This window comes from Mus caroli, unplaced genomic scaffold (genome assembly GCF_978045245.1).
Source record: "Mus caroli unplaced genomic scaffold, Mus_caroli_1 scaffold_13, whole genome shotgun sequence".
NCBI classification, from domain to species: Eukaryota; Metazoa; Chordata; class Mammalia; order Rodentia; family Muridae; genus Mus; species Mus caroli.
The window spans coordinates 2,571,557-2,596,116 of record NW_028227268.1 but is presented as its reverse complement, the minus strand read 5'-3'; the positions used below and the strand labels follow the sequence as shown (position 1 = coordinate 2,596,116).

General features: G+C 47.9%; 1 protein-coding gene across 6 annotated transcripts in view; it reads left to right on the top strand.

Moving 5' to 3' along the window:
- Rnf213 (ring finger protein 213) overlaps positions 1 to 24,560 on the top strand; it is a 103,881-nt gene that overhangs the window by 40,559 nt on the left and 38,762 nt on the right. For 4 of the 6 annotated variants that reach the window (XM_029483690.2, XM_029483686.2, XM_021176343.3 and 1 more), the window contains 17 exons: positions 299 to 882; positions 1,723 to 1,888; positions 3,567 to 3,784; positions 4,862 to 5,002; positions 5,110 to 5,277; positions 6,068 to 7,217; positions 7,771 to 7,964; positions 8,125 to 8,280; positions 10,329 to 13,931; positions 15,785 to 15,921; positions 16,264 to 16,359; positions 17,397 to 17,515; positions 18,951 to 19,070; positions 19,439 to 19,551; positions 19,923 to 20,073; positions 20,288 to 20,426; positions 22,719 to 22,910. In XM_029483690.2, coding sequence (XP_029339550.1) covers positions 299 to 882; positions 1,723 to 1,888; positions 3,567 to 3,784; positions 4,862 to 5,002; positions 5,110 to 5,277; positions 6,068 to 7,217; positions 7,771 to 7,964; positions 8,125 to 8,280; positions 10,329 to 13,931; positions 15,785 to 15,921; positions 16,264 to 16,359; positions 17,397 to 17,515; positions 18,951 to 19,070; positions 19,439 to 19,551; positions 19,923 to 20,073; positions 20,288 to 20,426; positions 22,719 to 22,910 — 7,447 coding nt within the window. The remainder of the gene's footprint in view (positions 1 to 298; positions 883 to 1,722; positions 1,889 to 3,566; positions 3,785 to 4,861; positions 5,003 to 5,109; positions 5,278 to 6,067; positions 7,218 to 7,770; positions 7,965 to 8,124; positions 8,281 to 10,328; positions 13,932 to 15,784; positions 15,922 to 16,263; positions 16,360 to 17,396; positions 17,516 to 18,950; positions 19,071 to 19,438; positions 19,552 to 19,922; positions 20,074 to 20,287; positions 20,427 to 22,718; positions 22,911 to 24,560) is intronic. The other 2 variants (XM_029483687.2, XM_029483689.2) reach the window with 1 other exon arrangement.

Sequence of the window (24,560 nt, the reverse complement as noted above, 5' to 3'; positions counted from 1 at the left end):
AATTAGTTGAAAGCCAGCCTGCCTACATATTCAGACTTTGTCTTTTCCCTACACTAAGAAGGAGAGGTGAAGCCAGCTGGTGATGACACAGCACAGGCCTTTAATCCTAGCACGGGTGGGGCGGCGGCAGGGGAACAGGCAGGTAAAACAGAGAGAGCCAGTGCTACACAGAAAATCTGTCTCAAAAAGGGGTGTGTATGTGCTCACACACATGAGGGGGGTCAGGGGGAGAGAGGGAGGATAAAATACAAGAAAACTGACATAAATAACCCCCACCCTTTAATTCTGGTTTCTATAGTGGATTTTGGAAACATTGAAATAATCCACTCTCAAGACCTCAGCAATAAGAAACTAAATGAAGCCGTGATTAAGCTCCCCAATTCCTCATCCTTCAAAAGGGAGACACATTACTGCCTGAGCCCTGACATCCGAGAAATGGCAAGCAAGCTAGACTCCCTGAAAGACAGCCATATCTTCCAGGACTTCTGGCAAGAAACAGCAGAGTCACTGAATACTCTGGATAAGGACCCCAGAGAGTTGAAGGTTTTGCTTCCAGAGGTCTTGGAATACCTGTACAACCCTTGTTATGACAAATTCTACACACTCTATGAGAATCTGAAGTCAGGAAAGATCACCTTTGCTGAAGTTGATGCCATCTTCAAAGACTTTGTAGATAAATATGATGAACTGAAAAACGACCTTAAATTCATGTGCACTATGAACCCCCAGGACCAAAAAGGTTGGATCTCAGAGCGTGTTGGGCAGATCAAAGAATATCACACCCTGCACCAGGCTGTCAGCTCTGCCAAGGTCATCTTGCAGGTCCGAAGAGCTTTGGGTGTGACCGGTGACTTCAGTGTTCTTAACCCATTGTTAAACTTTGTAAGTTGTTTGCTGGCTCTGCTGAGGGGTGAAGGCTTGGGTTGGGTAGGTGTCTGGGGCTTGGCAGTGTGGTTGGGGTGGTGGTTTAAGCAGCTGGGGACAGCAAAGCCCTAGGTTCCATCTTGCTTCATGATAGCTCCTGAACCAGTGGGTTTCAGGCCATCCGTCGGGGGATCAGCAGTCTAAGAGGAGGCCATGTTCTTCCACTTTACTCTTTCTGACATTACAGTTACTCGTTTCTCCCCCTTCCAAACTCTCCTTTGTATATCTCTCTCCTTGCTCTCTTTTAAATTCATGGCCTCTTTTGCCATGTTCTTTAAAAAGGTCATAAGAGCACAGAAGGAAGGAAGGTCATCTGTCCCAGATACAATTGCATCAGCTCTAGACAGCAGCAGCAAGCAGCACATCACCCGGCAGAGCTGAGATGGGAATTCTTTTGTCTCTATTTTGAGACAGGGTCTCACTATGTAGGCTGGCTGTCCTGGCTGTTGCTATGTAGACCTAGGTGGTGGCTGGCCTTGAACTCACAGAGATCACTTGCCTCTGTCTTCAGATAAGTGCTGAAATAAGAGAGACAGACAGAGAGACAGAGACAGAGATGGAGAGAGACAGGTCTGGTAGTACGATGGTGAGAAACAGATTTCAAAGACCATGTAAGCTCTGGAGTGGAGTGTGAGGTGTGTATATGGGGAAGCTGAAGTGGAAGGTACTGCTGACCAGGGAGGAGGAAGTCCTATGGTCCCTGATGTAAGTACCAGGCTCTTGCTATGGGTTGGCTGCTCCTGCCTGAAGACTAGCCATGGCTCACCAGGGCAGTACAAGCTAAACTTCATGTTCCAGGCGGATTCCTTTGAGGACTTTGGTAATGAGAAACTGGACCAGATCAGCCCACAGTTCATCAAGGCCAAACAGCTGCTTCAGGACATCAGTGAGCCTCGCCAGCGCTGCTTGGAGGAGCTCGCCCGGCAGACAGAGCTTGTTGGCTGGCTGCACGAGGCCCTGGAAGGTATGGCCAGCTCTGGCCAGCCCGTGCATGGGCTTGCCTGGGTCCTGCCAGCGGCATCAGCTGGACAGCTGCTGGCAGTGCGTGTCCCGTTGACTGGGGGCATGTTTTACTCAGACGGTGTCTCTGCTTCTTTGTCACTCCCTGCTTGCTGTGAATAGCTGAAGGCCTTTTTCTTTCCTTAAAAAACCCACCTCCTTTAGCCTTTTAATTTTAGTATTTTGTGTGTAACAGTGATTTCATGTACGTATGTATGTATGTATGTATGTATGTATGTATATATGCGTGCCACATCTGTGTCTGGTGCCAGTGGAGGTCGAGAGGGTGTCAGATCCCCTGAAACTGAGGTTACCATTGGTTGAAAGCTCCTGTGTGGGTGCTGGGAACTTAACTTGGGTCCCCTCCAAGACTAACAAGTACTCTTAACCACTGAGCCATCTCTTCAGTCTTTTTGTCGTCATTGTTGTTGTTGTTGTGAGAAAGGGTCTGTGTAGCTCTGGTTATTCTGAAACTCGCTCTGTAGACCAGGCTTGCCTCAAACTCACAAGAGATCCACCTGCTTCTGCCTCCTGAGTGCTGAGATTAAAGGTGTGCACCACCACCGCCTGGTAACCAGCTTTTCATTTTTCAATTAAATTACTTTTTAAAAATATTTATTTATATTAATTATATGAGTACATCATAGCTGTCTTCAGACACACCAGAAGAGGGAATCTAATCCCATTACAGCTGGCTGTGAGCCATCATGTGGATGCTGGGAATTGAACTCAGGACCTTTGGAAGAACAGTGCTGGCTCAGTCAGCACTTAGCCACTGAGCCATCTCTGCAGCCCTCGATTAAATAATTTTATTTATTTTTTATGTGTATGGGTATTTTTCGTGTGTCTATGTACCCTCACATGCCTGCTACTCAGGAAGGCCAGAAGAAGGTGTCAGATCCCTTTGAGCAGGAGTTATAGTTGTAAGTTGCCATGTGGGTGCTGGGAACTGAACCTGGGTCTTCTGGAAGAGCAGCCGGTGCTTTAACCACTGAGCCATCTCTCCAGCTCTCCTCCCCACTTATCCTTCTCCTCCAGAAGACAGGACAGCTCTTGTCTACACAGGGTGTTTTTTATAACACCCTCATGAAGGCTTTATCCAGCAGACAGCTTGGTAGCTTGTTATCTAGATTAGAAAGAGCAGAGGCGGGGTGGGGAAGTGAGAGGTGGAGAGGAGGTGGGAAGAGGGCAAGCGGCAGATTGTTATACCCTGGGACCTGTGGGTGGAAGGCATGCCTCCTGCTGCCATGGCGGCTGCACTGGCTCCAACGCTCACTATGTTGCTTCCTTCTGTGGGCTTTGGTTCCACCCTGATGCGTAGCTGTTAATTGGATCAAAAGCCTGTGGAGAGTCATCTCAGTTTTTCTCATTGTCAGTATATTCTTTATCATCTGAGCCTTGGTCTCTATGTTTAAGTGATGTTACATAGTCAAGACTATACTGTGCAATACAAGCCTAGTCTAATGCCTGAGATGTGTTGCCTGATAAAGATAAGCAGTCAGTCAACAGATTCAATATATGGTCAGTGTTCTTAGCAAAAGCAGGACGTGGGTCAAACCAAGGCCTTGGTGTCCGGTTATAGCTTCACTTACAATTACTGCCCCAAACTCAGCTGGTTGTATGCTGATCTCTCTCCTCTCAAGACATCAACGAACTCAAGGTGTTTGTGGACTTGGCCTCCATCTCAGCGGGAGAGAATGACATTGATGTGGACCGGGTGGCCTGTTTCCACGATGCCGTGCAGGGCTATGCTTCTCTGCTGTACAAGATGGATGAAAGAACAAATTTCTCTGACTTCATGAATCATCTACAGGAACTCTGGAGGGCCCTAGACAATGACCAGCACCTTCCCGATAAGCTGGTAAGTCTCCTCAGGACCCAAGGCAGATTAAGTGTAATAGCTGACTACTATTACAGACCCCAAGGGCTTTGGCAAGGCTGCCACTGCTATACCTGCTTCATGGCAGAGCCCCATTGTGCGTGGGAATGTGTGCTCTCTCTTGAGTCAGGAAGTCATATACAAAATGGCATGTTGGGTCTCTGCCTCAGGGAAGGATGGCTGGAAGGACCATGCTGAACTCTTGCCTATGAAAAGCTCACATGCAAATGACAGCCCATAACGCAACTTTCCTTTCTCCACTGGTCATCCTCAGAAATTGTAAACATACCCATTAAGAAACTACAACTCAGGCTTAAGAATGGGTCAGCCCCTGCGGCTTTTGCAGAGGACCCAGGTTTGGTTCCCAGCACCCACATGGTGGCTCACAACCTTGCATTACTCCAGTACCAGGGGATACAACACCCTCTTCTCGCCTCTCATGTCACCAGGCACACACATGATGCACATGCATATATGAACCAGGCACACACATGATGCACATGCATATATAAGGCAAATGCTCATGCACACAAAATGAAATAAGTCGGGTATGGTGGCACACACTTTTTAATGTGGCAGAGGCAGGAAGATCTATTTGAAAACTTGCTGGCTTCTAACTCACAAAGATTGTCCTGCCTCTATCTCCCAAGTGCTAGGATTAAAGTTATATGTCTTGCTCAAAGTAAGAAATTTTCAAAAAGAAGAAGAAACAGCAAAGCTTGAGGCTCCCTAACGCTCGTTCTGTTATTTCTCTCTTGTGTGGTGAGCTGTGCAGTGCATATGTGGCTGTTTCTCTCTCATCACTAATAAACCCAGATGCTCTAACGCCCTACACCTGCCATCTAGGGCTTCTGGAGCAGTGGAAGCCTGACTGGTGAAGATGCTGCACGACAGAGCCCCAAGGGACACGCCCAAGCACAGACACTGCATGTGTGCTGGGGGTGGGGCATAGACAGACACTTCATGTGTGATGCCAACAGGGTGGGGGTGGGGGGCAGCTGAGTGCCAGTGAGGACATGTCTACTCACTCCAGCCGGTTCTCTGCTTCTGTCCCCATAGAAAGATTCTGCCAGAAATTTGGAGTGGCTGAAGACAGTGAAGGAAAGCCATGGATCTGTGGAGCTCTCATCTCTGTCCCTTGCCACAGCAATCAACAGCAGGGGCGTCTATGTTATTGAGGCACCCAAAGATGGCCAGAAGGTGAGCCTCCCAAAGTCCTGGTGCAGTTTTGTATGGCCCTGTGGTCTTGCTATAAAGTTATGGGACTCTGTGCAGGAACTAACTTATAAATGTGTGCTGCCCCCCAGATTTCCCCAGACACTGTTCTCCGCCTCCTCCTCCCTGATGGCCATGGTTACCCCGAGGCATTGCGCACCTACTCCACAGAGGAACTGAAGGAACTTTTAAATAAGCTGATGCTCATGTCTGGAAAGAAAGACCACAACAGCAATACAGAAGTGGAGAAGTTCTCAGAGGTGAGCAGATAGGTTTGTGCTGCTGCCCACAGGGGCCACTTTGGCTTCAAGCTAGGCCGGTCACTTTTGTTACTGAGCTATGGAAAGGGTCTGTGTAGGCTTTTGGTCAACATTGCTCTGCCATGGGTCTGCAGGATGCACGGTACCCCTTTCACAACGCCAGAGACATATCTGAAGTAGGGTAGACCCTATGAGCAGCAGGTCCTCCTCAGGAGCCTCAGGAGGAACTGTGACCAGCTGTGGAAAAGAGATGACCAACAGATATTCTTAGACAGAAACAATCACCTCACTGCCTCCATACTCCTGTTGAGGTAGGAGGGTCTTGAATTTGAGGCCAGTCTGGAAATACGAGACCATGCCTTTACATACAAACACACACATACCCATACAGTCTTTACATTGACATCCTTTGTCTTTCCCTGGACATGGTGGCACACATCTTTAGTCTCAGCATTTGAGAGGCAGAGGCAGGGGGAATCTTTATAAGTTCAAGGCCAGTCTGGTTCCCTAGTGAATTCTAGGATATCTAGGGATACGTACTGAGACCCTGTCTCAAAAAAACCAAAAAGAGAAAAAGAAAAAGGAAAAAAGGCGATGGGTGCTCCTTGTTAAGCCGATCGAATAACTATAGAGAGGCTGTGGTGTGATGACTATTAGGCAGATTTCTGTGAAAAGTGAGCTAGCCTAAGCCCTTTACCACTCCAACGGCTTAATAGCAGGCAGGTGTGTGTAGGGTAGTGTGTCTTCCCCGCAGGCGTGTGCTTTGGCCTCATGGTTCCCTTTCCCCCAGGTCTTCAGCAACATGCAGCGGCTTGTACATGTCTTCATAAAACTGCACTGCGCGGGCAACATGCTGTTCAGGACTTGGACTGCTAAGGTCTACTGTTGCCCTGACGGGGGCATCTTCATGAACTTTGGCTTAGAGCTGCTGAGCCAGCTGACAGAGAGGGGAGATGTCATCCAGCTCCTGGGAGCCCTCTGCAGGCAGATGGAGGACTTCCTAGAAGACTGGAAAACAGTGGTCGCCCAGAAGAGAGCTGAACATTTTTACCTCAACTTCTACACAGCTGAGCAGCTGGTCTACCTAAGCAGCGAGCTCAGGAAACCCAGACCTAGTGAAGCTGCCCTCATGATGCTGTCCTTCATTAAAGGCAAATGCACTGTCCAGGACCTCGTACAAGCTACCAGTGCCTGTGAAAGCAAGGCTGACAGATACTGCCTGCGGGAGGTTATGAAAAAGTTGCCCCAGCAGCTGCTTTCTGAGCCCAGCCTAATGGGCAAGCTTCAGGCTATTATGATGCAATCCCTCGTGTGCATGAGTGCCTTCCTGCCACGCTGTCTGGACCTGGATGCCCTGGGTAGATGCCTTGCTCATCTGGCCATGCTGGGTGGCACTCCTGTGGAGCGGCCACTCCCCAAAGGCCTGCAGGCTGGCCAGCCTAACCTGATCTTGTGTGGCCACTCTGAGGTGTTGCCAGCTGCACTGGCCATCTACATGCAGGCCCCCAGGCAGCCCCTGCCCACCTTTGATGAGGTGTTGCTCTGCACCCCAGCGACCACAATTGAGGAAGTGGAACTACTCCTGCGGCGCTGCCTCACTTCAGGCTCCCAGGGGCACAAGGTCTACAGCTTGCTGTTTGCAGACCAGCTGAGCTATGAAGTGGGCTGCCAGGCAGAGGAGTTCTTCCAGAGCCTGTGCACACATGCGCACCGTGAAGACTACCAGTTGGTGATACTCTGTGATGCTGCCCGGGAGCACTGCTATATCCCCTCCACCTTCAGCCAGTACAAAGTGCCCCTGGTGCCCCAGGCCCCGCTCCCGAACATCCAAGCTTACCTGCAGAGCCATTATCAGGTCCCGAAGCGGCTCCTGTCAGCAGCAACTGTATTCAGAGACGGGCTGTGTGTTGGCATCGTGACCTCTGAAAGAGCTGGCGTTGGTAATGAAAGAGGTCCCTTCTCCCAGATACTGCCCACTGACACTTCCTTCTCTAGCAGGGGTGACTCTGATGAAGCCCTTCTTCAGGGGTTTGTCTCTTCCTTAGCTGTAAGCCACTGAGAACTCTGTCCTCTCACAGTTCCTGACCACCTCCTTCAGACTTTGTTGCAGTTTCTTTCCTCTGGGAGTGCTGCTGGCTTCTGGCATCAGTGCTGGTTGTGGTTGAGAAAAAACCCTGACCATGCTTCGGTTGCTGTTTGTTTCCTTCCATCCTGTCCTCTCTTCCTTGAACCACCCTTTTCTGTTGGGAGAATTTGGTTCCCCACACTCTACCTTTGGCCATCGCTGACTTGCGCCATCAGTAGCCAGGAAAAGGGCAAAGTTGGTCAGTGGATGGTGGACAGGGAACCTGAAGATCCATGGTTAATGAAGCTGCTAAGCAGTGGCGGTGCACGGCATCTGGCTTGAATCAGAATCGCTTCTAAAATATCTCTATATTCTCTTCATCTTGGTCTGTAGATTTGGGGCCTAATTTTTGTATGTTCATATTGTAGGAAAGTCTCTCTACGTGAACACATTGCATAAAAAACTAAAAGCAAAGCTACATGACGAGACGGTCCCTTTAAAAATTATTCGATTGACAGAGCCTCATCTAGATGAGAACCAAGTCCTAAGTGCCCTCCTGCCGTTCTTGAAGGAGAACTATCAGAAGATGCCGGTTATATTCCACATTGATGTCAGCACTTCAGTAAGTGTCCTGGCACCGCCACCCACAGGAGGAAGGCACTGCTCTCCGATTCTGACTCCTCCCTACGCATGCATCCTGTCAAGGGGCAAACAAGCAGCTCTGCAGGGTGAACAGCAGTGGCTACTGTCCTACTGATAAGCCCATGTGTTTCCTTCTTTAGGTTCAGACTGGAATTCCTATTTTTCTTTTCAAACTCCTCATTCTGCAGTACCTGATGGATATCAATGGGAAAATATGGCGTCGGAGCCCAGGTCATTTATACCTTGTTGAAATCCCACAAGGGCTCTCGGTACAGCCAAAGAGGTCTTCTAAACTGGTGTGTATCAAGAAAAACACAGAGGTTTGGTGGGGGTTAAGCACTCCTATCCCACACTATTTATTTATTTATTTATGCCAACCCAATGCAAGCTTGAGATATCTGAGAAGGGGGCACCACAATCAAGGAAAGCCCTCTATGAGACTGCCTGTAGGCAAGTTTGTAGGGCATTTCCTGGGCCCAGTCCTCATCAGGGGACAGTGTCACTGGTAGGACTGTGGTTCTGGAAGAAAGCAGGCTGAGCAAACCATGGTGAGCAGACCAGTAAGGTGGTGGTCCTTCCTGGCTTCTGCTTTAGTTCCTGCCTCCAGCTTCCTGTCTTGAGTTCATGCCCTAACTTTTCTCAGACAGACAGTGGAACATGTGAGTTGTAAGGTGAACTAAACCCTTTCCTCTCCACGTAGCTTTTGGTCATGGTGTTTTATCACAGCAATAGAAAGTGATACCAGGGTCATGGGATAGTGCTGAGATAGATCTAACCATGTCTTTTGGGGAGAATTATGGTGACATTTGAGCTCTGAGCCATCAGACCTCAGTGCAGTCTTTTAGGGAGAACAACACAGAGCAGAGAGGCCTGGCTTGTGAAGTTCAGAGGAAGTAAAGACCCATATCAGGGCCATTTGAGTGAGGTTTTGAATTAAGCAGCTGTGGTTCTGGTTAGCTGGCAGTGAAGCATTAACGAGAGACCGGAACACTAAGTTGAAACCTTTGCTTGTCTTGGATAATTCATGTTGGTCAGCTGGGGCTGAGAAATTACCTCTGACTGAGAAGAGACTAGCGGCACTGAGGCGAAATCTTCTGGGAAGTGTTTGCTCAGGATCAGCACACAGACGCTGTGGCGCAGAGGTCGCTGAGCTTGTTTCTCAGGCTTGCAGCTGAGAACTTTGTTAAGAGCTGCTGGTCTCACTGATTCAGGATAAACTTGAAGTAAACTTAATAATATAAAAGATTTCTTCATAAACTTGCTTATGAAATATTAAGTTATACAAGTAAAATTTAGCTATAGGAGTCCTGCCTCCGATATGACTGGAAGATTAGTGTCCTGACCAGGTTTGTTAGAAATAGAACCGGGAGGAAAGAAAATTCTGTGCCTGCTTAAAGCTACGGGGTTACTGAGAGCTTAGTTATTGAGACTGACCTCTAGTTAGGCTCCAGTCCCATAACAGAAGGAGACAACCTTAACTTACAACTGGTTCTTAGGTCCATCCCCTTACCAAAAAACATGAGGCTCATGGGGGTAGCACAGGGTCCTGGTCTGCCATTAAGTCTCCTATGCTCTTTACTGTGAAAAGTACAAATCTGCCAGGTTGGCAAGATGACCCTGGGTAACAAGTATTCACAAAGAGCAACACTGATGTGTATCTGTACACCTGATCATCTCTGTTCAAATTGTTCAAAGTGCAACCTGGGGCCGGAACCTGAAAGACATCAAAGATAACAGCATATCCGGGTGTGGTGGCACATGCCTTTAATCCCAGCACTTGGGAGGCAGAGGCAGGTGGATTTCTGAGTTCGAGGCCAGCCTGGTCTACAAAGTGAGTTCCAGACAGCCAGGGCTACACAGAGAAACCCTGTCTCCAAAACAAAATAAAAAAGATAACAGCATATGTGGAATGTATAAGCCTAAGGTGCGTAGATGTTAGTAAATGCAGAGCCTGGCACACACCTATATTAAGGAGACTTTTCTTGTTGGTATCCAAGTGTGCAGGGAAGGCGTATTAGTTCTATAACCTCTATAACCTCAGGCACCAGAGGCGATGAGTTCCTCTTGGACCTGAAGAGGAACTTGGTACTTGAAGAAGTTTGGAGCTCATACATACTCACAGGTGTATATGCATAGTGAAGACACAAGCCCTTGATTGTGTTAGAAAATGCATTTTTGTTAGGGATGTGTCTTCTAATTTAGTTCTCTAAACCCTTAGCAGGCAAAAGTTTCCAGTCCATGGGGACAAATTAAGTTCAGTGCAGACTGTGTGGAGAGTTAAGACAGAAAGACAGCGGTTAGGGAATTCAGTGATAATCTTTTTATCTGTGATTCCTTTTTGCAGAATGCACGTGAACCCCTGTTCAAGTTTCTTGATCTTTTCCCCAAAGTCACCTGCCGTCCTCCCAAGGAAGTGATAGACATGGAGCTGACTCCAGAGAGGAGCCACACAGACCCTGCCATGGACCCAATGGAGTTCTGCAGTGAAGCTTTCCAACGACCTTTCCAGTATTTAAAACGGTTCCATCAGCAGCAGAACCTGGACACATTTCAGTATGCAAAAGGCTCTGTGGAAGGCTCTCCTGAGGAGTGCCTGCAGCACTTCCTCATTTACTGTGGCCTCATAAACCCTTCCTGGTCAGAGCTTCGGAACTTTGCTTGGTTTCTGAACTGTCAGCTCAAAGACTGTGAGGCGTCTATCTTTTGCAATTCAGCTTTTACTGGAGACACACTTCGGGGCTTCAAGAACTTTGTGGTGACCTTCATGATCTTAATGGCCAGGGATTTTGCTACTCCGACTCTTCACACTTCAGACCAAAGCCCAGGTAGGCAGTCAGTCACCATTGGCGAAGTTGTTGAAGAAGACCTAGCTCCCTTCTCTCTTCGAAAGAGGTGGGAGTCAGAGCCCCATCCATATGTTTTCTTCAATGGTGACCACATGACCATGACATTCATAGGTTTTCACTTGGAGACCAATAACAATGGATATGTTGACGCCATCAATCCCTCAAATGGTAAGGTCATCAAAAAAGACGTCATGACCAAAGAACTGTTTGATGGGCTGAGGCTTCAGAGAGTGCCCTTCAACATTGACTTTGATAACTTGCCCAGATATGAGAAACTTGAAAGACTCTGCCTGGCACTAGGTATTGAGTGGCCTATTGATCCTGATGAAACATATGAACTTACCACAGACAATATGCTTAAGATCCTGGCCATTGAAATGCGGTTCCGATGTGGGATCCCTGTTATCATCATGGGAGAGACAGGCTGTGGGAAAACCAGGCTCATCAAATTTCTTAGCGACCTCAGGCGTGGTAGTGTGGAGGCAGAAACGATGAAGTTAGTGAAGGTCCATGGAGGGACAACACCATCCATGATCTACTCCAAGGTCAAGGAGGCTGAGAGAACAGCCTTCTCCAATAAGGCCCAGCACAAGCTGGATACCATCTTGTTCTTTGATGAAGCCAACACAACAGAAGCTGTAAGCTGTATCAAAGAGGTCTTGTGTGATCGAACAGTGGATGGTGAGCACCTACATGAGGACTCTGGCCTGCATATCATTGCTGCCTGCAACCCATATCGGAAGCACTCCCAGGAGATGATCATCCGCCTGGAGTCAGCAGGTTTGGGATACAGAGTGAGTGCAGAGGAGACTGCAGACAGGCTGGGCTCCATCCCTCTGCGGCAGCTGGTCTATCGTGTTCATGCTCTGCCTCCAAGCCTCATTCCTTTGGTATGGGACTTTGGGCAGCTGAATGACTCTGCGGAAAAGCTCTACATCCAGCAGATCGTACAGAGACTGGTGGACTCCGTCTCTGTGAATCCAAGTGAGACTTGTGTGATTGCAAATGTGCTCTCTGCCTCTCAGATGTTCATGAGGAAGAGGGAGAATGAATGTGGTTTCGTCAGCCTCCGGGACGTGGAGCGCTGTGTCAAAGTTTTCCGGTGGTTTCGGGACCATAGTGATATGCTCTTAAAGGAGCTCAACAACTTTCTCCATGAATCCAGTGACGGCACACATACTTTTGAGAGAGATCCTGTTCTCTGGTCCCTGGTGATGGCCATTGGGGTATGCTACCATGCCTCTTTAGAAGAGAAAGCATCCTACCGCACTGCCATTGCCAGGTGCTTTCCCAAACCATACAATAGCAGCAGGGCCATCCTGGATGAGATCACGCATGTACAGGATCTTTTTCTGAAGGGGGCACCCATAAGGACCAACATAGCCAGGAACTTGGCTTTGAAGGAGAATGTCTTCATGATGGTAATCTGCATTGAGCTTAAGATTCCCCTTTTCCTAGTGGGGAAGCCCGGCAGCTCCAAATCCCTTGCCAAAATCATTGTGGCAGATGCCATGCAAGGACAGGCTGCCTTCTCTAAGCTCTTTCGCTGCCTGAAACAGGTCCACTTGGTGTCATTCCAGTGCAGCCCCCACTCCACCCCCCAAGGTATCATCAGCACCTTCAAGCAGTGCGCTCGGTTCCAGCAGGGTAAGGACCTGGAGCAGTATGTCTCAGTGGTGGTGCTGGATGAGGTTGGGCTGGCTGAAGACTCACCCAAAATGCCCCTGAAGACTCTGCACCCCCTGCTGGAAGATGGGTGCATTGAAGATGATCCTGCCCCATACAAAAAAGTTGGCTTTGTTGGCATTTCCAACTGGGCTCTAGATCCTGCCAAGATGAACCGAGGCATCTTTGTGTCCCGCGGCAGTCCCAACGAGAAAGAGCTCATAGAGAGTGCTGAGGGGATCTGCTCTTCAGACAGGCTGGTGCAGGATAAAATCCGTGGGTATTTTGCACCCTTTGCCAAGGCCTATGAAACAGTGTGTCAGAAGCAGGATAAGGAGTTCTTTGGGCTTCGTGACTATTACAGCCTCATCAAGATGGTCTTTGCCAAAGCCAAAGCTTCTAAAAGGGGGCTTTCCCCACGAGACATCACGCATGCTGTCCTTAGGAACTTCAGTGGTAAAGACAACATCCAGGCTCTGAGCATCTTTACAGCTAGTCTCCCGGAGGCCAGGTACAAGGAGGAAGTCAGCACTGTGGAGCTGATCAAGCAGAACATTTACCCTGGCCCGCAGGCGTCCAGCAAGGGCCTGGACGACACTGAGTCCCGTTACTTGCTCGTGCTGACCAGAAACTATGTGGCACTGCAAATCCTACAGCAGACATTCTTTGAGGGTCAGCAACCAGAGATCATTTTTGGCTCCAGCTTTCCCCAGGACCAGGAATACACCCAGATCTGCAGGAACATTAACCGGGTGAAGATTTGCATGGAGACTGGGAAGATGGTGGTGCTGCTGAACCTGCAGAATCTCTATGAGAGCCTGTATGATGCTCTCAACCAGTACTATGTCTACCTTGGGGGTCAGAAGTACGTGGACCTTGGACTAGGTACCCACCGAGTCAAATGTCGAGTGCACACTGCCTTCCGCCTCATCGTCATCGAGGAGAAGGATGTGGTGTACAAGCAGTTCCCTGTGCCCCTCATCAACCGTCTGGAGAAGCACTACCTGGACATGAACACTGTGCTGCAGCCATGGCAGAAGAGCATCGTGCAGGAGCTACAGCAGTGGGCACACGAGTTCGCAGATGTAAAAGCAGACCAGTTCATTGCCAGACACAAGTACAGTCCTGCAGATGTCTTCATTGGCTACCATTCTGATGCCTGTGCCTCTGTGGTGCTGCAGGCTGTAGAGAGGCAGGGCTGTAGGGATCTGACGGAGGAGCTGTACCGAAAGGTGTCTGAAGAGGCCAGGTCCATCCTGCTGGATTGTGCAACACCAGACGCTGTGGTCCGGCTGAGCGGTTCCTCATTAGGCTCGTTTACTGCAAAGCAGCTGTCACAGGAATATTACTACGCCCAGCAGCACAACTCTTTTGTAGATTTCCTCCAGGCCGACCTGTGCATGACCCATCATGAATGCTGGGCTGTCTTCACAGAGGTGACCGCTTTCCCACAGCCTCTCCCTGTGTTCTGTCACCTGAGAGCCTAGGCTCCTAGGGTCAGAAACTCAAGCTGTATTTAAGCCAGCATGCAGGGGTGACTTACAGGTAGTATAGCTATGTGGAGACTGGGCTCCTCAGTGTGCCCAGCTCTGCACAGTTCTCATTGTAAGCCAGTGTGTGTGTGTAGCTTAGAAAGGCAGCATTTTAGCAGGAGGAACAGGGACATAGGAAGCCTGTTATGCAAGAGATGGGTGGAAAGAAGGGGATATCAGAGTTTCTTTACAAGGTACCAATGCAAGGAGGAGGGCAGTGGGCTGTGAGCATCTCAGGGAGCAGTCACTGGGAGAACTTGAGGTCCAAAGCTGTGAGTTTTATGCCCTGAGGTTGAGATGGTTGGAACGATCTCCTGGAGGGCCTCAGTGGCCCAGTAAGGAACCTGATCCTTCCTGCCTAGAGGGACATCTGCAGAGGAGAATGTCTAGAAGGGCCTTGGCAGGGGGACAGCAATGAGATAGAAGGCTGCCGTGGAAACAGACCAGTTAGAAGGCTTCAGGGTCAGTATAGCCAGAGCAGAAAGGCAGATGACTCACATCAAGAAACAACTGCAAGTCCATGTGGTGGCGCACACCTTTAATCCTAGCACTCAGAAGGCAGAGGCAGGCGGATCTCTGAGTTCCAAGCCTGGTCTACAGAGTGAATTTCAGGACAGCCAAGGCTACCTTGCCCAACAACAACAACAACAACAACAACAACAAAACAACTGAAAGGAATGTTTAGGGGTGGAAAAATGGCTTAACGGGTAGGAGCACTGGCTAGTATTTCAAAGGACCTGGGTTTAATTCCCAGAAACCACATAGCAGCTCCCAACCAGCTGTAACACTACTTCCAGGGGGTTCAATGCTTTCTTTTGACCTCTGTAGCCTGCAGGCACAGCACCCCCCCCCAACATGCAGCACAGCACCCACACACACATGCAGGCACAGCACCTTACACAGACACATGCACCAAAGCACCCCACCCCACCCACACACATGCATGCAGGCACAGCATCCTATACACACATGAGAAAGAAATGGTCGGATGCACAGGCTAATTACTGGCTTCATGGAGGTGTAGCAGGATAGAGGTGTCTGAGGACAGGGCGCTCACTGGTTCCCTCCTAACTGCCTGTGGGCTCTGGTCAGCAACACTGAAAGTTTAGGAACGAGGATCAGGTTTGGGGGTGGTAGGATTGGAAATGAGGGAATTGGAAGCTCAGAGGTCAGAGCAATGGGTAAGAACTGGAGTTACAGGGGTCAGCACACCCTCAGGATATTGGAGTCTGTGGTGCTGAGTGTGATTCATTGAGAATGAAGTGACAGGCAAGAGAGAACAATGGCCGACACCATGTCAACTTGTGGGCCTCAGCCCCTTTCACAGGGGTCATGTATCCGATTTGTAACAGAATCAAAATTATAATTATGAAGTATCAACAAAAAAACTTTTATAGTTGGGAGTCACCACAATATGAGGAGCTGTATTAAAGGGTCGCAGCGTTAGGAAGGTTGGGAACCACTGGTTTATAAGAAGTGGCATTTGTGGTGAGTCCTAAAGTATCCAGAGACTACAGAGGGGCCCAAAGCAGGGAGGGAGACTAAGTCATCTGTCAGGGCATATCTCTTCTCTGATACCTTTTAACCTCTCAGTCCTTGTCTTTGTCCATACTCTGGGCCTGTGTTTTCTTTCTGCACACTGGAGCCATGTGCACCCATGATGAGCAGGGCCCAACCTCCTCATGTTTCTCGGTTCTGTCTTGAGAAGATGGGCCTTCCCATTGCGTTCTTGTCAATGCTCATCTCCCTCTTTGCAGATCACCACTTTCTCCAGACTGCTGACTGGAAATGACTGTGATGTCCTAGCATCTGAGCTGAAAGGACTGGCCTCGAAACCTGTGGTGCTGTCACTACAGCAATATGACACTGAATATTCGTTCCTTAAGGATGTCCGGTGAGGTGCCCTGCTAGCTCCATTCATTAGGGCTCACCCTTGTCAGGTGCGTTGGCAGAGCTGTAACTAGCACTGATTAATGAACTGGAAGGCTGAGTCACTCTGTTGTGGGTCGTGTCTAGGCGTCCCGCTCTGCCCCTGTACCCACTACTCTATTCCTCTCATAAAAGCTTCCCAGCATGGTCCTTAGTCTCCTCAGGCAGCCTTGCTGGCCATTTAGAATTCTACCTCTCTGCATGTTTTTTCTATGTGGCCCTGGCCTCACCCATGCTTCAAGGAATCCCTTTATCCATTTTTCAGGAAGGGGAACTCACCCACTAATCTATTCCCTTTCTCCTCCAGCTCCTGCTTAATGAACCCAGGCAAACGTAAAATCCTAGTCATCCAGGCAGACTTCGACGACGGCATCCGTAGCGCGCAGCTCGTAGCCTCTGCCAAGTATGTTTTCAGTGCTTGTCCAGAAACAGCATGGGGGACCAACACTCACGCACAGCCTCAGAAAAAACTCTTGCCATCAGGCAGCACAATGTCATGAACAACACGTTAACAAGAATATTCTCTTCATTTCCCCAGACGACTGTATAAAGAAAAAGCTAGAGTTCTAGAGGCTAGCAAGAGAACTGAGTCCAGTCCCAGCACTCATGTGGAAGCTGGGGGTGGCGATGCACACACCAGTGCTGGGGAGGCAGAGCCATGTGATCCTTGGGGTCAGTGACTGTCAAGTTTAGTCTACCAGAGAGCCCCACAGCCTGCTAAGACTCTGACCGAAATCAAGAAGGGCTACTCCTAAGGAATGATAGCTGAGGTTTATCTTTGAGTTCAAAACTCATACACACATGTTCATGCGCATACACACGTGAGCGCGAGCGCGCGCGCGTGCACACACACAGGCAGGCGGGGGAAAGCACAAAATTGCTAAACACAAGAAGTATCAATAGTAGAACATTACTAGGATTGTCAGCAATGTCCTTGACACATGCTTGTAGTCCCTTTTTGGTCACTGTTTTCAATTGTATGATATGAATTTATTGCAAGTTAAAGGGCAATAACTAGATAGACTGTGTGTGTGTGGTATGAGTGTAGTAAGTGCGTGTATATATTTGGTGTGTATATAGTGAGTATATAGTTTGTATGTGTGTGCCTAGGATTGAACCTCACATGTTAATAAACCAGTTTTCCACCACTGTGCTACAATGATAGCCCACTTTAGGGATCCATAGGAAGGCCAGAAGCCCAAGTCACAGCAGAGCAAAGCCCAGAAAGCACAGGGTTCTATTCAGGAAGAAATTCTAATTCTTAGCAGAGGATTCTGGGAAGGGTGGGATGTGAGCCCACTTCATCCTAAGGGTGTGAATTACATTCAAGCTCCTAAGAGTAGGAGACTGAGGTTGACCCCTGTCAGCTCATAGGGCACATGCCAGCCAGCTCCCAACACGGGTTTGTTTGCATGATACTGATTTGTGTTTGCTAAACAGGTATACTGCCATCAATGAAATCAACAAAACACAGGGAACAAAAGACTTCGTCTTTGTTTATTTTGTCACAAAACTGTCGAGAATGGGAAGCGGTACATCATACGTGGGGTTCCATGGAGGTAGGAACACAACACTGAAGAATGTGTTGTGGTTTTTTTTAAAGTAGTATTTGAGGTATTTCTTATGTGAATTCGTGTCTGAAATTAGAATTTGAATTCCAACAATAATGTTGAGTGGCGATTTGATTTCTTACCCAGTCACAGTTAGCTGTGTATGGTGGTTGCACATACTCGTAATCCCAAATTTCTGGAAGCTAAGGCAGGAGGGCTGCAGGTTCAAAGCCAGCCTGGATTACACAAAACAACTTCTATCAAAAGCAAAAAAGCAAACGAGCAAACAAGCAAGCTTTGGGCATACCACAGTGGCTTCAGCAGTCCCTTGTCTACCTTAGGTGAGCACTGCCTCTGACTCCCCCCTTCCATGGCATAGGGATTCTGAGATCTTCCCACCCCAGCAGCACCAACACACCAGCCTTACCTTCGTTCCCCTTTGGTTTTGTGCACAGACTTTTTGTGGGAGAAATGTTATCTTTATATCACTAGCCAGCTCTCTCCTGCTATGAGACAGGTGTGTTCCACGAGTCAGAAATACCCGTGCCTCATGCACCTTTACTAATTATAGTGTGGTGGCTACAGTAAGATGTGAGTGGGGAGCCTAGAGTCATCCATGGACCCTTTTTAAGAGATAATTTTGTCTTAAACAGTACTTAGGTTGATTTTGCTGGCATATCTTATGCTTTCTCACATGTCCAAATGCCTTGACTTCGGGGTACTGATCACTCTTTCAGCAGTAGTGCAATTAAAAATCCAGGTTAGGGGGCTGGAGAGTTAGATTCAGAGATTAAGAGCTCTGGCTAGAGGACCTGGGTTTGATGCCTAAACCCATGTGTTGGATTAGATATCATCTATATCTGCAGTTCTAGGGGATCTGATGTCTTCTGACCTACAAGGACACAGGAACACACGTAGTGAACATATATGTAGTCAAATACTCATGTACATAAAAACTAATTAATATTTAAAAAAAATTCTAGGCCAGGCGTGGTGGCACATGCCTTTAATCCCAGCACTTGGGAGGCAGAGGCAGGTGGATTTCTGAGTTCAAGGCCAGCCTGGTCTACAGAGTGAGTTCCAGGACAGCCAAGGCTACACAGAGAACCCTGTCTCGAAAAAACAAAAAACAAAAAAATAAATAAATAAATAAATAAATAAATAAATAAATGTCTGGGTTAGCCCTGTAGATGGCTGAGCAGGTACACCTGACCATCTGAGTGTAATTCTCCAGGCTCTCTCCATGAGGGAAGAGAGAACCAGCGGTCACAGATCACCTTCTGAATCCACACATGTGCACATGGGTGCACACATACAAATACATACACTCACATGAGTATAATTAAATTAACATAAAAGCCAGGTTGAGATTATGTTTTGTTTATAAATGACTAGATGACAACAGCTAAGTTATAGAAGATTCCAGTGACTTTGTTCTTCACAGGGCTATGGCGGTCTGTACATATTGATGATCTCCGCAGATCAACAATTATGGCTTCAGATGTCACCAAACTGCAGAATGTCACCATCAGCCAGTTGTTCAAGCCAGAGGACAAACCTGAGGGTGAGTGACAAGACAGTCACCTGGGAACATGGTGTAGGTGACAGGAGGGAAATGAATGCCAGCTGCAGTGCTGGATGCACAGCCACTCTGCTGTCCCAGCCCCTGACCCTCAGCAGAGTGCAGCAGTGCTGGAGCTACCTGAGATGCCACAGCATGCCAGGCTACAGTATGATTCCTCTGCCGGCTTTTAGAGCCCAGGCTAGGGGATGCCTGAGCCTGGAGCTGGAGCTGATCTACAAGACATGTGTTCAGTAGAGCCATCTCTACAGATAGGGACAAGAAGCCTGGCAAGTCCCACTCTGGGTATAAACTCAGACAGTTTGATCCTGCATGCTGACTTGAACATGTCTGCCTTGCCTTTTGTCTAGCAGAGGAGGAGATGGAGATAGAGACAAACCAGTCAGAGGAAGTGGCAGAGGAACAAATGGAAGTAGAAGATTCAGAGGAGATGAAAAAGGCCTCTGACCCAGGAGGCTGTGATGTGAGTCCAGCTTTTGCCATTAGCTAAGGGAGACACTTGAGCTGCATTTTTGACCTCTTGCCTGGGAGTTAAGTGGACTCCTGTATTTATGATTGGGGGGAAGAGACAGTGGGGTTAATCTGAGCCCTTTTCTCCTTCCACATTGGATGTGTAAGGGAATCAACCCCTCTTAAGTTACCCTGTATCCTTGCTTCACTTGCTGAAGCCAGCCATCAGGAGCTATGGCTGGTGGGGTTTACTGTAACTTTTGCCAACTTTAACCACCACCCAGGGCCACATGATTGCTCACACTAAACCACCATCTTGTGTGGGTGCCCTGGCCTTTGTCCAGACTGGAATTGGCACAGTAGAAGTCTTGTTTTCTTCCTCAGTGTTCACAGTTCCTAGATACCACCAGACTGGTGCAGAGCTGTGTGCAGGGTGCTGTGGGGATGCTCAGAGACCAGAATGAGAGCTGTGCGCGCAACATGAGAAGAGTCACCATTCTTCTTGACCTCTTAAATGAAGATAACACACGCAATGGTAAGCACTGTGCTCCAAGTGCTAAGTCATCTACCTAATGTGGAGAGGGTGCCCTTCCAGGCTTCTTGGGCTTGACAGAAGCAGCAATTGGAATCCATGGTAATCTGTCAGGTTCTTTTATAGAACTTGCCTGGCCAAAGGGTGAGCAGTTTCCTCTTGGGTAAGTTGTGTCAAGAACTATGATGGGCTGACAAAACAGGCCCTGTCTTCACAGCTTCTTTTTTGCGGGAATCTAAGATGCGTCTCCATGTTCTTCTAAACAAGCAAGAAGAGAACCAGGTCCGCAGTTTAAAGGAGTGGGTCACCAGGGAGGCTGCGAATCAGGATGCCCTGCAGGAGGCAGGCACCTTCAGGTACAAGGGTAAAAGAAGCAAGAAGTATGGAGGCCTTTGCACGATGCCATTGGTGTACTCCTCCTGGTGTGACTCTTAGTGACATCCTCCTGCTAGTGTGATTCTTAGAGATGTACTCCTGGTGGTATTAATTACTGTTTGTGATGGGCTCCTGTTGGTGGGACTCATCTTGCTGGTATGACTCTTAGTGATATATTCCTGCTGGTGTGACTCTTAGTGATGTACTTTAGCTGGTATGAATCCTCTATCAAGGATAAGTGCCCAGGTGTTTCTTCCTATAGTCCTGAGCAAATCTGAGATGTAACTTGCCTCCTGAAGCCTTAAGTGAACCTGGATCATGGCTATGTGGTTCATTGCTGGTCTCTTATTTAAATTTTTTCTGTAATAAAAATATTCAGAGAAACCCCAAGCTCATCTATCTATTCCTGTGGGATGTGAGTGTTTGTCAATATGTCATAAGACATAGAAAGTGATGCTCTCAGAGGCTGTGACCCTGAACTGACAATGACACCTATTGCTTAAGGTAACACCAGGAGAGTACTTTATTGTCTATGGTTCTTTTTCTACAAAACTGACTATTTCCTCTGGTCTTGTGAGAAGCTTTGAAGAGCCTGTGTGGGAGGGCTGAAGTACCACAGGTCTCTGGAGGACCTTAGCCCCCCACGCCCTCAGACTGTGTCTTCATTTCTATACTATCAACAGGGATTCCATCTGGGAGGCAGATCTGTATTGGCCTTTGACTCTGTTGATTGGGGATGACTGATGTTTTTGCACTGGAAGCTGGTGGTGCTGGCTCCTCTCTGTGGGACTTTTCTGTTTCATTTATCTCATTATCTTCTTTCTTGCTTCTTTCCATTTTTTGAAGGGATCTGTAAGACCTGATATCAAATCCAGTTGTATTTCTGCTTCTGGCTGTTCCTTATCTTGCTAATATGTTTAAAATCCATAAATTCCATCTCCTTTTTCTTCACCCCTTTGATCTGGACTTTGGTCTTTGGGATTCGGAGTCAAGTTGGTAGCCTGGCTTCTCAGTGCAGTGTTCATCTCTGTAGCTTTGCCAGTGGCTGCCTCTCACTCTGGTCACTAGAGTGTCCCAGGAACAGCTTACAACTGCCCTACTTTAACATGTTTATATGTCTTCTGGATGGCAGGCCTTGGAGCCCGTCTGTCTGTCTTGTGCTGGTTGGCTTGAGCTCACCACCACCCTGAGTTTTGAGTCTCTTTGTTTATCTAAGTCTGCAGTCTGTTGGCAGTGAGGTTTTCCTAGCCTCAGCTCACTTGTTCCCAGCTTGTTTCCAGCTTTCGCCTCACACCTTGGTCCTTCTCTCTTCTTGTCACTCTTGGGTATGCTTAAGCCAAGGAATGGCTTTGTCCATTGAGGCGTCTGTTTTCTTTCTCAGTAGATACATCTCTTCAATTCAAATTCTCTAGATTAGATACTAACACTAGATACCAATCTCCAAGGTTACTTAATAATTCTTTTATTTTATTACAGTTTTATAGTCAATTATAGGCTTAGTTATTCTGTATGTGCATCTCCTTGTCATGGGGCTAGAGGATGAACTCAGGCCCTGGCTTTGCTAATGTGCTGCTCTCCCACTGCCTCCCATGCCAGCTCCAAGCACATCAGCAGCAAATGTTGTTAATTCACACAGTGACGGTGGCAATCTCAAGCACACATGTGCAGAGCACAGATGCCTCAGAGGAGGCGCTTCCTGACTGACCTGACCTGGAGAAAGCCGACTTTGGGTTTTTGTTTTGTTGCTAGCTACAGAAAGTCTTTTTCTCAGTGAGGCTGGGCATTGTTTTCATTAATTGTAGAAATGGATGGCTGGTTTTGGAAACAGCTATATATAAAAATAAGCTGTTGCCTTCGGCTTGCTGACGCTTATTTCGTCACAGCTGTGAGACTAGGTCCCCCCTAGCTCTACCTCTAATCTCCCGTGGTCCTGTTTGTAACCCTCTTTCCCCAGCACCCCTTCTTCTGTTTTTAATTTAAAAAAAACCCTAATTTTATGTTTGAGTGTTTTGCATGCGTGTGCAGCTCCCTTAGAACTAGAGTTACAGGTAGTTGTGAGCTGCCCTGTGTGCTGACTCAAGTCAGGTTCTCTGGAAGAGTAGCGCATGCTGTTAACCACTGAGCTATCTCTCCAGTTGCTTTCCCCATTCTTGAAAATGTTGGAAAGCTCTTGCTCTGGCTTTCATGTGGGGACCTCAGGAAGGGAATGTGGAGGCAGCCATGCATGTCATTGTTACCCTAACCACAGGGGGTTCCCTCTGTCCCTGTTGCAGGCATACCCTTTGGAAGCGGGTCCAAGATGTGGTCACCCCCATCCTGGCGAGCATGATAGCTCACATTGATAGAGATGGCAACCTGGAGCTACTGGCCCAGCCAGATTCACCGGCCTGGGCTCAAGATCTTTGGATGTTTATTTACAGTGATGTTAAGTTCCTGAACATCTCTCTTGTGTTGAATAACACAAGGTAAGTGACTGCCTTGCTTATAAGTGAAGGTCACTTATAAGTGCTTAACAAAGCAGCTCCTTATTCTCTCCCCAAGTTACTGAGATGCAGGTACTGTCCATAGGGTACCAGGTGCAGCTTGGAGGGTCATAGCAGTAGACAGTGCTCATCAAACCCCTAAGAGGTCTTTGGTCACTCTCTACTTTCCTATTTGCCTACTTTGAGAGCACACGTGATGGTTTAGGACATTAGGGTCTATTGTGCCAAGATGCTGAGCTTGGCAGAGTATGTGCTTCGCCTGCCTTCCTGTGTTAGTCTCCATCCAGGACCTGACCTTGTGGGGCTCCAGGACACAGGCTACTAAGTTGTACATAAAAGAGTCGGATACAGAAAAGTGTATAGTTGCAACATGTGTGGGTACCTATACAGCCTAGAAGAGGGTGTCAGTTCCCCTAGAACTAGAGTTATAAGCAGTTGTGAGCAACCCAGTGTGGGTGTCAGGAACAGAACTCTAGTCCTCTGCAAGAGCAGTAAGCACTCACAATTGCCAAACCATCTCTCCAGCTCTTGGCTAAATGGCTGATGGAAGTGCGTATTTAAGTAGCAGAGTGCAGTTGATGTTCAGACAAGACTTTAAGCTTATGGTCAGACCCCTGTGCATAGGGGCAGTCAGAGAAGGGGACGGGCAGAATGGGCACAGAAGGCCTGGTTCTGCCATAGAAAATTGGCATACCTTACTCGTCTCCTGCTTCCACTTTTTCTTTTGTCTCTAGATAGGGGTTTTCCTTGAGTTCCTTTATAGCAGGATCCCTGACCTAGAAACCCCTTGCTACCCACATGATCTACAATATCGTGTATTTAATTTTTTTCTTTTTTTAAAAAGATTTATTTATTTATTAAATGTGAGTACACTGTCTTCAGACACACCAGAAGAGGGATCAGATCCCATTACAGACGGTTGTGAGCCACCATGTGGTTGCTGGGAATTGTACTCAGGACCTCTGGAAGAGCAGTCACTGCTCTTAACCACTAAGCCATCTCTCCAGACCTGTATTTAATTTTTTAAGTTTTATTTTTATTTATTTATTTATTTTTTTTTGGTTTTTCGAGACAGGGTTTCTCTGTGTAGCCCTGGCTGTCCTGGCACTCACTTTGTAGACCAGGCTGGCCTCGAACTCAGAAATCCGCCTGCCTCTGCCTCCCGAGTGCTGGGATTAAAGGCGTGCGCCACCACGCCCGGCTAAGTTTTATTTTTAAAATGTATTAATTTTATGTGCATATGCACATAAGTGCACATGCATGAAGAGGCTCTTTTCCGTCATCATCCACACCTTCCCTTAAAGGTGAGCGTGTGGTTTATGTAGCTGTTTACAGAGGTAAGAACAATCCTTGGAGCTGGAGCTACATGTGGTATGAGTGCTAGGAACTGAACTCAGGCTTTCTGAGAGAGGAGAATATGCTCTGAACATCTGAGCCATCTCTTCTACTCCCCGCCTTATTTTCTGAGAGCAATTCTCTCATCTGAAGCTTACCTATTGGCTGGACAGCCAAGACTAGGGATTATCCCTCATCTGCTTTTGCAGCACTGGGATTTCAAGTGTGTGCAACTGCACATATTTTTTCAAAAGGGGGTGCTAGGAATCCAAACTCAAGTGGGTCCTCCTGCTTGCA